This window comes from Eurosta solidaginis, chromosome 1, assembly GCF_040869045.1.
Source record: "Eurosta solidaginis isolate ZX-2024a chromosome 1, ASM4086904v1, whole genome shotgun sequence".
Taxonomy (NCBI): domain Eukaryota; kingdom Metazoa; phylum Arthropoda; class Insecta; order Diptera; family Tephritidae; genus Eurosta; species Eurosta solidaginis.
In genome coordinates, this window is record NC_090319.1 from 282,097,617 (window position 1) to 282,110,030 (window position 12,414).

The 12,414-nt window shown below is 37.7% G+C and overlaps 1 protein-coding gene across 1 annotated transcript; it reads left to right on the plus strand.

Annotated features, from left to right (window-relative positions):
• Positions 1 to 7,773: 7,773 nt before the first annotated feature.
• Positions 7,774 to 12,171, plus strand: LOC137243307 (clavesin-1). The gene is made up of 3 exons (XM_067770888.1): positions 7,774 to 8,120; positions 11,463 to 11,838; positions 11,917 to 12,171. The coding sequence occupies exons 1-3, from the start codon at positions 7,831 to 7,833 to the stop codon at positions 12,169 to 12,171; spliced, it is 921 nt and encodes a 306-aa protein (XP_067626989.1). The 5' UTR covers positions 7,774 to 7,830.
• The last annotated feature ends 243 nt before the right edge of the window (positions 12,172 to 12,414 follow it).

The following is a 12,414-nucleotide window of genomic DNA, read 5'->3' on the forward strand; positions in this document are numbered from 1 at the left end:
TTGAAGCAGCTCCAGCTTTATACTATATTGTGTGAATTTATTCGATCAGTTTTGTTGTCGTCTAAGCCATTGGACTGGAATACGAATATTTGCTAAGCGAAACTGGCTTAGCGGTGTACCTTCATTACCTAACGTAAAACCAATATATTTAGGTGCTCATTATTTAATCCATATCTCAACTCCACTTACGAAAAATGTATCGTTGTTCAAGTGGCAAATAATACTCCCCAATCTTTCCAACAGAAAACCTGCGTAGGAAGCCCCTCGGTTGAGTTTTAGTTTCCTTAAAAAATTGAGCAGCAATAAACAGCATTAGCCGTCGTTCAGCCTACTGGCGATTTTTGACTTGTTACGTCATGCTAGCTATTCCTCTTTCGCGATAACTGAAGGGAAATAGAGCGGCCCCTCCTTTTTATGCGTCTAGGGGAATAGATATTCTTTTTAAGAAGGAGTGCATTTCTTTCATTCTCATAACAAGCTTTAATTTATTGCACTGTGGTCAAGCCCACGTATAGCTCATACACATCTTCATTAAACCCCTTTTTCAAGCACAAAGTGGGCATCACGGATAGGATCATAAATAATTTTTCTATCGAAGGGCCATCCCTTCTTCTCTCAACTCTGTCCACGATCCCTATATCAGATTTTATGTGAGGAACGCACTACCTTGGAACTGGTTTCAAAATTGGCCTTTATCAGCATAACATCACTAAAATGTGAGTTATGATGGGGCGTTTATAAGAAAAACTCTTAAATAGGGAATTTTTCAATCAAACTATGACTGGGCGGTCTTGAAATAAGTTCTGATGCAAACTTTTGCTGAAATATATTTTGAGATAGGCGGTTTACGAACTAAATCTTGCTGTAGGTCTACGAGTTCCAAACGGTTTGGTTGATGCCAAAGAATTGTGCTTCATTTTGAAACAGATTTTTGAAGAGGTCATTTCCGAAAAGGTAGTCGAGTTAGGGTGAACCTCCACAAATTGTATGCACAAAGAGCTGGAGACCAGGTAATCTATTACTAAAATCAAGAAAATCCAGAAAAATTACATGCTGACGAATGAATATCACTTCAAAAACCTCTGAACTAAATATTAAGTCATTTATGTCTCATTTAGAAATGTCATTTTTAGAAATATCCTCAAAAACTTTTAAAGCCACTTAAATGCTCTGTCACATCTTATTAGTGCACTAATGTGTCGCAACAAACGACAACAACAAAACTCAAGTGGACACATCCGGAAAACGATAAAATCAACTAAGCCATTCAAATTCCTCACAAACCTCGAGAGATACATATATACGTAGTAGTAGAAGAGAGAAAGAGTGAGATGTAGTAGAAACAGATAGTGATAGTAGCGCCGAGGGAAATGAAAATGGTACAAGAGCGCCTTTGAAATGTGATCGGAGTTTTATGCTTGAGATAAAATTGACAATAAAACTGGCACAACTTGTAAACGTCAGCGAATGCTCAACAACTTGACGACTGCTTGTTGAGAACTCAATTTACAGCTTGACATGGGAGGTATTTAAGTAGGCATTGTATATACATAGAGTGAGTTGGAGCAGACACGTAGCATAGGAAAACTATTTGTAGAAGCACATATGGGAGAAAAGGGCGCTGACAAGTCTCCTTGTAATAGATATAACCATACAATATCGAATATTTACTACTACATAGTCGACTTATGAATTTGTATATACAATGTAGTGGCACACACCTTACGTTTAGGGGCGGTAGATGAGTGTAACACCCAAACATAAATTGCAAATTGGTCTGACATAAAGTGTCAGCTGTTGACAAGATCATGTTGCTGTCGCGGTGATTAGTGATCGCTTTTGGCAAACATCAAAATAACAATAACAACAACTGAAACACTAACAAGGCACACGACGCAACCACTTGGAGAAAAATTTGAGTGCTTTTCATTGTTTTTTTTTTTTTTGAATCTGTCAAAGGACATCAACAGAGCCTGATAATCTCCCCATACCCCTTACAATCAGCTCATCATGGCGCAATCGGCCGACTGCAAATATTGCCTTCGTGTTATTTCTGCTTTTCACTTACAGACACTAATATTTATTATTTGAAATAACTCAAAACAAATAATGAAAATGTTCTTTGATCTCGTTGACAGTTTGCACACGCATTAACTCCTTCGCTGTTCATTCGCTCATACCTTTACACGAGCGAGCCGTTTTGTTTTTGGAACTTTGCATAGAATGTGCAGAATGCCTCCAGTGAAGTGCGACGACGATGTTTCATGTTGTTCCTACATTGGGTGTAAATAATATTAATGATGGCTCATTAGTTTCTTTCCATTTTCAAGTTGTAGTAAATGCATGTGTCAGAATATATGTATATGAATGTGTATTAGGGTGACCCAAAAATGTTAAATAAAAATTGTGATTCACCTAGCAGCCATTACATTCTTTCAACTAAATATATGTATAGGCTAAATATATGGTTGGTCTTTAAAAAACTCCTCGCTTTTCCATATACATATACTTAGGCAGAATGACATATTTACCTCCCTTACCTCAGCCGAACTCTCAAAAAACCGTGCGACCAGTAATCTGAATCGTCGTGTATGCAGTCGTGGATTTCGGCTAAAGTGAATCACCTCTTACTCTGTATCGTACAGACATTTTATTTTGAGTTCTCTGACCTTTTTGTGATTATGCAGTTTCGTAGCTCTAGTATAATCAAGTACAAGTAATAGGTCTCTCAAAGTTAGCGTTGTTATTTGAATATTTTTTTTTTTGAAGGGTGTGACATTTTTTTTTTTTTTATGCTGCATATGCCATTGTGAGAGCACTAACATTTTGTGTATGTTTGACAAAGATAGTCATTCATTTCCGATCGAATCATGACCACAAGAACATTAATGTCAAGCACTAATCCCAATAAGTCCTTAGCAAGTTCGTTGTCTTGCTGGTAAATACCACGGTTTTCTCCGTAAGTTAACAGTGTGGTGTTCGTATAAAGTTCTTTACAATGGTATCTGTGGCTGTACTGCTTCGAAGCAGCGTAGCTAATCCTTCTATGTCTTCCTGTCGATGATTCGAGTATAGCCCATGTACAGTTTCTTTTTTCCAATTCGAACCGTCTGGATACACTTGAATATAACACTGCCTAAGCCCTCCTTGTTGTTGTTGTTGTTGTTGTTGTAGCGATAAGGACACTTCCCGAAGGCCTTGGGGAGTGTTATCGATGTTGATGGTCCATTGTCGGATGCCGATCCGGTGCGTTCCGGTACCAAGCCCGACCATCTCGGGAACGATTTGTTATGACCACATGCGACCTTCTTGGCCATACCGCCCTTCCCATCCCAGAAGTAAAGTTCTTTGTAGAACGCGGGGGGGGGGGGGGGGGGGCGGGGTGAGAGGACTAGATAGTCGGACAAGTATTTTCAGTGGTTAGTTGCGGAGCGCATCGGACCCACATGTGGGAAAGCGCTGTTAGTAACTCTTGAACAGCCCTAATACACCAAACTAACATACATAGTATTTTCTCCAGCCTTGACTTTTTTCTTGTCTTTTTTTGTTTTTTTTTTTTTCTTGGACGATCACTTGAAGAGTTGAAGGAGTTCAATTTTTAAGGGGGTAATTGACACTGTCTCTGCACGAATTCGATTATATGTGCTTTAGTTGCTTATTTTTTTAATGTTTGTTGTTGTTGTTGCTACTGTATAAACATTGGCATTTGGATGTGGTAGATCTGCGCTCCATTGGATATTAAAGTGTTTTAAATTGTTGACAAGCAACATTTAGTTCGAAAAAATATGAGTATTACATGAGATTCCCATATGTTGGCGCAATTCGCTTTCACATTTACCATATACAATCGGCGCTGAGTAAAGGGGGTATATCATCCCATCAAACTGGAAAATGCCACCAACGTTTAATGAGTACTTAAAAGCGGATTGGACTTTTTTCTGATGTGAGGAAATAAAGGATTTACAAAGTTAGAGGAAATAACAAGAATGAAATACTTCAAGTGAATTTAATATCTGTCATAAGTGGCATGAAAAATATTATTACCTTGAATTACTTTGTATGCATACTTAGATTCCGGAAGCATACTCAAATGGATACCTATTGAAGACTTTCTATCAAATTTTAATATCTATATATAAATTTCGTATTACGTTGTTTGTCCGCGACGTACTCCTGAGCTACTTAACCGATTCCAATCAAATTTGCAGGCCGTGTGCAGTTTGATCTAACTTTAAAATTAAGTTTCTTTCGGGAAGTAGACCAGGGACCGATCTATTCGAATAAATTATGTTCTTGGTTCGCTTTACTTGAAATTGGACATATAGGTAGCCTTTGCCTAAATAAGTATTTATGACAGTTCTTTTCGTGAAATGGAGCAGGGACCGATTGCGACTGGGACTTCGAATAGGACTGGTACTGCGACTGGAACTGGGAGCGGCACTGAGAGTGGGAATGTGATTGCGATTGGAATTGGGGCTACGACTGGGACTGGGACTAAGATTTTCATTGGAATTGGGACTAGGACTTGGAATTGGGGTGGGAATGGGACGGGGAATAAGGGATGGAGAAGAACCGTAGAGAAGAGGGAAGGAGAAAGGGACAGAATTAGAATTAGACAAAGATATGGATACTTATGCACAGATATTTTTGGACTATTTTAGAGATAACTTCGGAACTCTTTCGTGATCATTTTAGAATTATTTTGTAATAATTTTCCAGCGTCGCCTGTCAATTTTGGTTTGGAGACGTGCTTTGCACACAGAGTATATTAACTTTGATTGGATAACGGTTGGTTGTACAGGTATAAAGGAATCGAGATAGATATATACCAAAATCATCAGCGTCGACAAAAAAATTTGATTGAGCCATGTCCGTCCGTCCGTCTGCCCGTTAACACGATAACTTGAGTAAATATTGATATATCTTCACCAAATTTGGTACACGAGCTCATCTCGACCCACAATAGATTGGTATTGAAATTGAGCGAAATCGGATGATAACCACACCCACTTTTTATATATATAACATTTTGAAAAACACAAAAAACCTGATTATTTAGTAAATAAAGTAAAGCTCGGCCTTAGATCTCTTCGGAGGTTATCGCGCTTTACATTTATTTTTATTTAGTAAATAATACACCTAGAATGTTGAAATTTGACGTGTGGAATAATATTGAGACTCTTGATAAAAATTTGAAAAAAAATATTTTAAGTGGGCGTGGCACCGCCCACTTGTGATAAAATCAATTTTACAAATATTATTAATCATAAATCAAAAATCGTTAAACCTATCGTAACAAAATTGGACAAGGAGCTTGCCTTTACTATAAGGAATGCTTTGAAGAAAAATTAGCGAAATCGGTTAAGGGCCACGCCCACTTTTATAGGAAATATTTTTAAAAGAGTCGTGGACGAATAAAATAAGCTATATCTTTGCAAAAAAGAGCTTTATATCAATGATATTTCATTTCCCAAGTGGATTTATAACAGTAAATAGGAAAAGCTTCAAATTTAAAATACTGGGCGTGGCACCGCCACTTTTATGACTAAGCAATTTTCTATGTTTCGGGAGCCATAACTCGAAGAAAAGTCGACGGATCGTAATGAAATTGGGTACACAGGTTTTCCCTATTGCATGAAATATTTCTAGGAAAAATGGGCGAGATCGGTTAAAGACCACGCCCACTTTTATATAAAAGATATTTAAAAGGGTCGTAGACGAAAACAATAAGCTATATCTTAGCGAAAAAGAGCTTTGTATCAATAGAATCTTACTTTCTAAACTGAATTATAACATTAAATTGGAAAACACTAAAAGTTTTGAAAATGGGTGTGGCACCGCCCCTTTTATGACTAAGCAATTTTCTATGTTTCGGGAGCCATAACTCGAAGAAGAATTAACGGATCGTAATAAAATTGGGTACACAAATTTTCCCTATAGTAGAAAATATTCGTGGTAGAAATGGACGCGATCGGTTAAAGACCACGGCAACTTAGATATAAAACAAGTTTAAAGGTGTTGTAGACTAGAATAATAAGCTATAATTTAGCAAAAAATAGTTTTGAATTAATTATATTTCACTTATCAAGTTTTATTGCAAGAGGAAATGTGGAAACATTTTTTTTTAAACGGGCGGTGCCACGTGTTATGTAGAAAAGTAATTTATCTGAATTGAAATGTGCAATTGAAGCTCACGCTGAGTATATAATGTTCGGTTACACCCGAACTTAAACAGCTTTACTTGTAAGTTATAAGCTTTTATAGTCTTTTTTTCTGAACTGTTCGTTTAGTTACATCGTGTGTGTTTAGCAGGTAGTCAGTTCGTGTGTATTCGTAAAACGCGCTTGTTAAGAGGGTATTTGGTTTATGTCTGTGTGAGATTCGTTGACAGGTAGAAGTCAGTGATTCTAATTTGTTCGTCTTCTGTGTAATTAATTCGTTTTTGTGCTAGTGGCAGCTGTTTTTTTTTATTATTTTGAGGTGATTGACTAGCTCGTCCAATGCGGTGTTTGTTTGTTAGTTTATTACGCCGCCTAGAATATTTACTGTTTATATGTTTCCCTGTTTTCAAGTGTGTTAAATGTTAGACCTTTGTGTGGTATATGGAGAAACTTGCATGTATTCTTGATTTTATTTAAAGTTCATTTATTTTCAAAGACGTGGTTTGCAAAGTTTGACTCTGACTCTGATGCGCTGCTGGGTTTTTGAGTCTTCTTACAAAAGTCTCGTATGTGTTCCCGGAATGTAGTTCTAATTTTGCGAACCGTTTGCCCTGTGTAAATTGCGCTGCCAGCATTAGGTTACTCTCTATAGGGCGTTAAGAGGTTTCATATATTTTGATGAAAACCTTCACAAGTATAGCGGATGTTGGGTTACGCTTTCCAAATCCCGTTGCTTGCCTCTGTATATTCTGTTATTGAATCTGCAAAAATTCTCATTTTTTCGGTACCTCGTAGTGATTGTTTTAGATTTATATCGCAATTATTTTAGCATAGCTTCTGGGTTTTATTTCCCGCTGAGCTGAGGATATACATATGTATTATTTTAAATCGTTACAACTTCAAATCTATTCGGCCTGACTCAATAATGTTTGATATATAGATCACAAATATTGGCCGCCGTGGTGCGATGGTAGCGTGGTCCGCCTAACACACCGAAGGTCCTGGGTTCTCGCCCCGGTCAAAGAAACATCAAAATTTTAAAAACAAGTTTTTCCAATTAGAAGTGTTTGGCAATCACTCCGAGTGTATTTCTGCCATGAAAAGCTCTCAGTGAAAACTCATCTGCTTTGCAGATGCCCTTCATAGTCGGCATAAAATAAGTAGGTCCCCTCCCGCGAATTTGTAGGAAAAACTGAAAGGAGCACGACGCAAATAGGAAGAGAAGCTCGGCCTAAAGTCTCTTCGGAGTTTATCGAACCTTACATTTATATTTATGTAAATATAATTCCAAGCAATTTTAGAACAACAAAATTATATGCTATATTTCCTTAGTGTGAACGGATGGCGAATAAAATCTAGTTATGCACTTTATTCCGCAACGGGCATGACACAGCTTGACCGATAAAAATGCTTTTACATAGATAAAACTAAACTAATTACTTCACTATCAATTTCATCAGATAAAATTAACACAATAATAGTTAATTCAGTTGAATTGTAATCAAACAATTATCTATTCCAGCTGCTCATCATAGGTTGCGTATTTAAGTTAATGCAGATCGATTTGATATGATTAGTTTTAGCATAACTGTTGATTTATAACGACGTTGATTTTATTTATAAGAAATTTATTGCATTTTTATATTTCCAAAAAAAAAAAAAAAAAAACATGCGTCCATTGCCACCAAAATTAGCCGAAATTGCACGTGAAGCGTTAAATGAGACACCGGAACGTATAAAACAGGATTTGATTATATTACGGACTTGGATATATCAGCAGCGTTATTTAAATGCTCGCACTTCCACCGATTTCTTGATTTCCCAGCTGCGTCGTTGCAAGTACAGTTTGGAAGAGACGAAGAAGCGCATTGATGATTTTTTTATATTTATCACAAAATGTCCAGAGATTACTGCAAAGCGACGGGTGTCAGAGAAAATTTTGGCTGTAAATCGTATGGGGTGAGATTGATTATCTGAAAAATATTTAATTACAGTTATTAGGAACTCAGCTGAGAGCTACTAAGGTACCAGCAGTAGCGTGAAGAGATACATCAGAATAGATCTCTATGCCAGGAATAGGCCGGCGAATACCGTTCTTAAAGATAAATACCCTGAACTCGCAGAAGAGGAAAGCAATCTCTCTAGGAAGACTCGCGTCACTCTAGCTCATCTTCGATCTGAATACTGTTACAGGTAAAGCTCTTGCCTATCCAGAATCAACCCCGGCATACATAATTTAGGTTCGCCTTTCAACGTGTCCTCGCATTTATCAACCATTTTTCCATTGCAATGTGGAACCGACGCCTCAAACACCCCTCTCTCTGTTAGGGTTGATCTGCTTCGTAAAACCCTCGTATAGACAGAAAAACCAGCACATTAGCTTTAAAATTACTCTTTCCTCTTAACAAATACCTGAAGCTTTATAAGATCTGTCCTACTTGCTGGTTCTAGATCTCATAGCTGTGCCACTCTAAACAGCTGAGTCTTAACCTGTTCGTTTACTTCGTTTATTGGTAGGGTGTAGTGCTCGGCGCATCCATTCTCCGACTTCATTATGCATGGGTTCATACCTTTGTCATGGTGCTGATCTGAGCACTATCAGCACCTATAAATACCTCAATCAGCGAAATTTTAGCTTGTCTTTGGAGATTAGGAACAACTCCCTCAAGCCACCTAAAGCTCGCAATATTTTTGCGCACCATCAAACTAACCCCATTGTTCTACGCCGCCAAATCGATTTTGAAGACGGTTTATTCGTTCGTCCCGCTTCATCTTGATCATGAAGATAAAAAGTTTCCTTCATGCATATTCCTCTTTTGGTAGAAATATGTCTCAAGGGATTCCTATGGTCAAGTAAGGAACAGCGTCGCCACGTCACTCATCCTCTTGGAAGCACCTATAGTCTTAGTTGTACCTCCCTTTGGTTTCTAGGAGAGATCTTCCACATCCCTGCTATCTGTTATTGACATGGTACCACTTCCGGTATTCAAAAACCTCCTTTTTTTAACTTGCAACTTTCGAGCTAGTTTCTTCCTCCCTATAAGGGTCTTTCTGACATACATCTTTAGACCAACACGGCCTCACGGCCTTGGAAGTAGCTTAGTTTTGCCTCTTAGGAGCTGGTAGAAGATTATTCTCACTCATACAGCGTACTGCCTTCGAACTACTTCTATGGAATCACGGGCCCATGACAAGCGTTCACTCTCCCGGTTTGTTTGGTCGACCATGGTTTCAATTCATCGCTCTCCAAGTCCGACTGATCGCTTTCATTAGCGATAAAACGGAGTCCGCGGTCATATATTAAATATGGGCGAAATCCGTCCGTTACAGCATTTCCACCCACTATAGTAAGACCGCCGCTACTTTCCGAAATGCTCCGGTATGGGGAATGCTACGTTGAATATACCCCCTAGCGGTATATATGTAATTCAATAGGCACTGTCCATAAAATTCCCTAGAATATGGTGTCTACCACTCCATACCGCAGCCTCCTGCCTACCTTCAAATAATGTTGAACGATAAGGGAAGTCTTTCCGATAGTGCTAAATACTTATAAGACCTCTTTAAATACTTAACTTAATACTCAACTGATGGCTACAGAAATGAGAGCTCACAAGGACCGTTGTCGCCCAGATCCTTGGCTCGTGTAGAGTTCAACGAGCGCTGCCTGTTGTGATATTCGCGATATTGTTGAATTCCATCAATACTGGTAGGGTGGTAACCTCCTCAGGCACTCTACGATTCCTGGTGCTTTTCTTTGATCCAAACCCCTTTGGGGGAATGCTGACACTGATATATGCAAGACCTTTCAAAGTATTTACAATGGTACCTTAATATATAGAGTGTTCGGAATTCACAACTGCCTTGAATCAAGAGGAGTTTGGGGTTGAAGAGACAAGAGAGAATAGCACCCAATCACCGTATCCTGACAGCCAATTCGAAAACACTCTATCCCAGAAAAATGTTCAAAGACGTCCTATCTGTGGACTAGTTCCAAAACAGCCATGTCCTAGAATTCAAAATGTTTTCATAAACCTAACGTCAAAATTATTCGAATTGGTGCTTAGATAGGGCGATTTTGAGAAAGGTTTTAAAAAAAGGCATTACTGAAACCCATTCTAAGACCCGGTTTTTCAGTCGTTGGTTAGGCTAAGCTTAAACTAAGTTTGTTTAAACTCTAGACAAATTTCAACTTCAGTTAAACTACTGAGCAGTTTTTCAGTCACAGTTTAAGACCGCCCCTTGGGGTATGTTTTTTTTGTACAGCAACATTGGTATTTTATTATCTAGATAATTTGTAGATACGGAAACAGCTGGATTTTTTTTACCCAACAAACATGGAAAAAAATATCTCTCCATCATGCTCCAATTATTCTGAAGCCAGATAGTTATCAAGTTGATATCCAACTTCATTCTCCAATCACTATCCATCCTTTGAGAAATTTTGTAAATATTATAGTTATCGAGTTGATCTCCAACGTCATAATCAAAGTAGTCTCCAACATATGAGAGATTATGAGAAATTTATAGTTCTCAAATGAATATCCAACACATTTCTCCTACATTGGATATCGAGTTGAGGTAGAGTTGAAAAAAAATCTCTAAGGTGGTACCACAAAAACCAGCAGCCTTTTTTTTTGAAAAATAAACACATGGTTGATAACAGTAATGAAGCCTAATTAATAAAAAATAAATTACACATATTTTATATTTTATTTTTGTGAAAATACTGTAGTATTGGAATCTTACACTGGAGTCCAGTTAAAGAACCACAACTTGGGAACTATAATTGTTTCAGCTTAAGTAATGCATTATCCGCTTTATAAAAAATTCCCTCTTTTGCTGAGTACACTATGATTCTCAAGTTGAGCCAGTGTTTCGTAACAACTCTTGAGATTTTAGGGGTATACTAGTTATCAACATGAGCTCTAATGGTACTCAAACCCAAATGCTTGTTGAGTATATTCGACGCCATCTCGAACGAACGCAAATCACCGATAGGTTAACTAGAGTTTAACCCTGCCAGATCGGCCGCTTAAGCTCAGCTTACACTTCAGTTAAAGTGGACTGAAAAACTGCAGAATAAGTTTAAGCGTAGTTTTACTGACAAACTGAGTTAAACTTGTACTGAAAAACCGGGCCTAAGATAGAACAATCTTCAAACAAACATGGAAATAGGGAGTTTTCTGAGATAGGCGTTTTTTAAGCGGCAACCAAATAGGTTGGTGTTCCACTCAGCAGTTGATATATATTTCTACTTATTTTATGTTTTATTCATACATTTTTTTCTCCCCCACAAAGACTCCAATACTTTCCGGAATGTCCGAGTTTCAACGATCAATCTGCCATAATGATTACTCGTTTCGGCGGTTGTTGTGCCAAAAGTTATCACATACGTGACATTTTGGCCTATAATACAATGGCTATGGAATTGATAGCCCTGGAAAATGATAATGCTGCTGTTGTTGGAGTTAGTGAAATCTTGGATTTATCAAATATGAATATCGAACATACATCACAATTGAGTGCGGATGGTTTTAGGTTCTGGTGCCATTGGGTAAATAATTGTAGTCCTTTGCGTACAAATGCGGTCTATTGCTTGAATCCACCAAAGGAGCTACTAAATTTGTTGGCTGTATATAAACGTTTGTGTCTTAGGAAAGAAATGTTTCCGCCGGTAAGTTTCAGACACATCTTTGAAAATTATTTTCCAGCTACTTGCATTGTATAAATTTCTTATCATTTTTTTTTTCAGTGGATTGTTGTTAGATCTCTTGAGGAATTATATCAATATATACCACAAGATTGTTTGCCAGAAGAATATGGCGGCAAGAATGGTCATATTCGTGAATGTATTGAATATATGGATGAATTATTAAAAAGTTATCGTAATTATTTTGACGATGAAAAGAATTATGGTACCATTGAAGAGCTACGCCACGGTGACGGCCGACCATATGAAACGGAGTTTGGCGCTGATGGTAGTTTCCGTAAATTGTTTATTGATTAATAATAGCACAAAAATAACTAATATATTATACATTTTGACATACATACACATATTATATTGTTTGATTCATTGTTGTGAAACTACGAATAGTTGAACAATAAAGGTACATTAAAGACAAACTTATTTTTAATGATTCATTTCAAAGAGAGCGCAACAAAAAGAGTCCTTGAACGCTACCGCAGGTTAGAAAGGGAAGCGAGGCGAATTCACAGAATGAAAAAAACTAGAGGTAGGAAGGCGTGT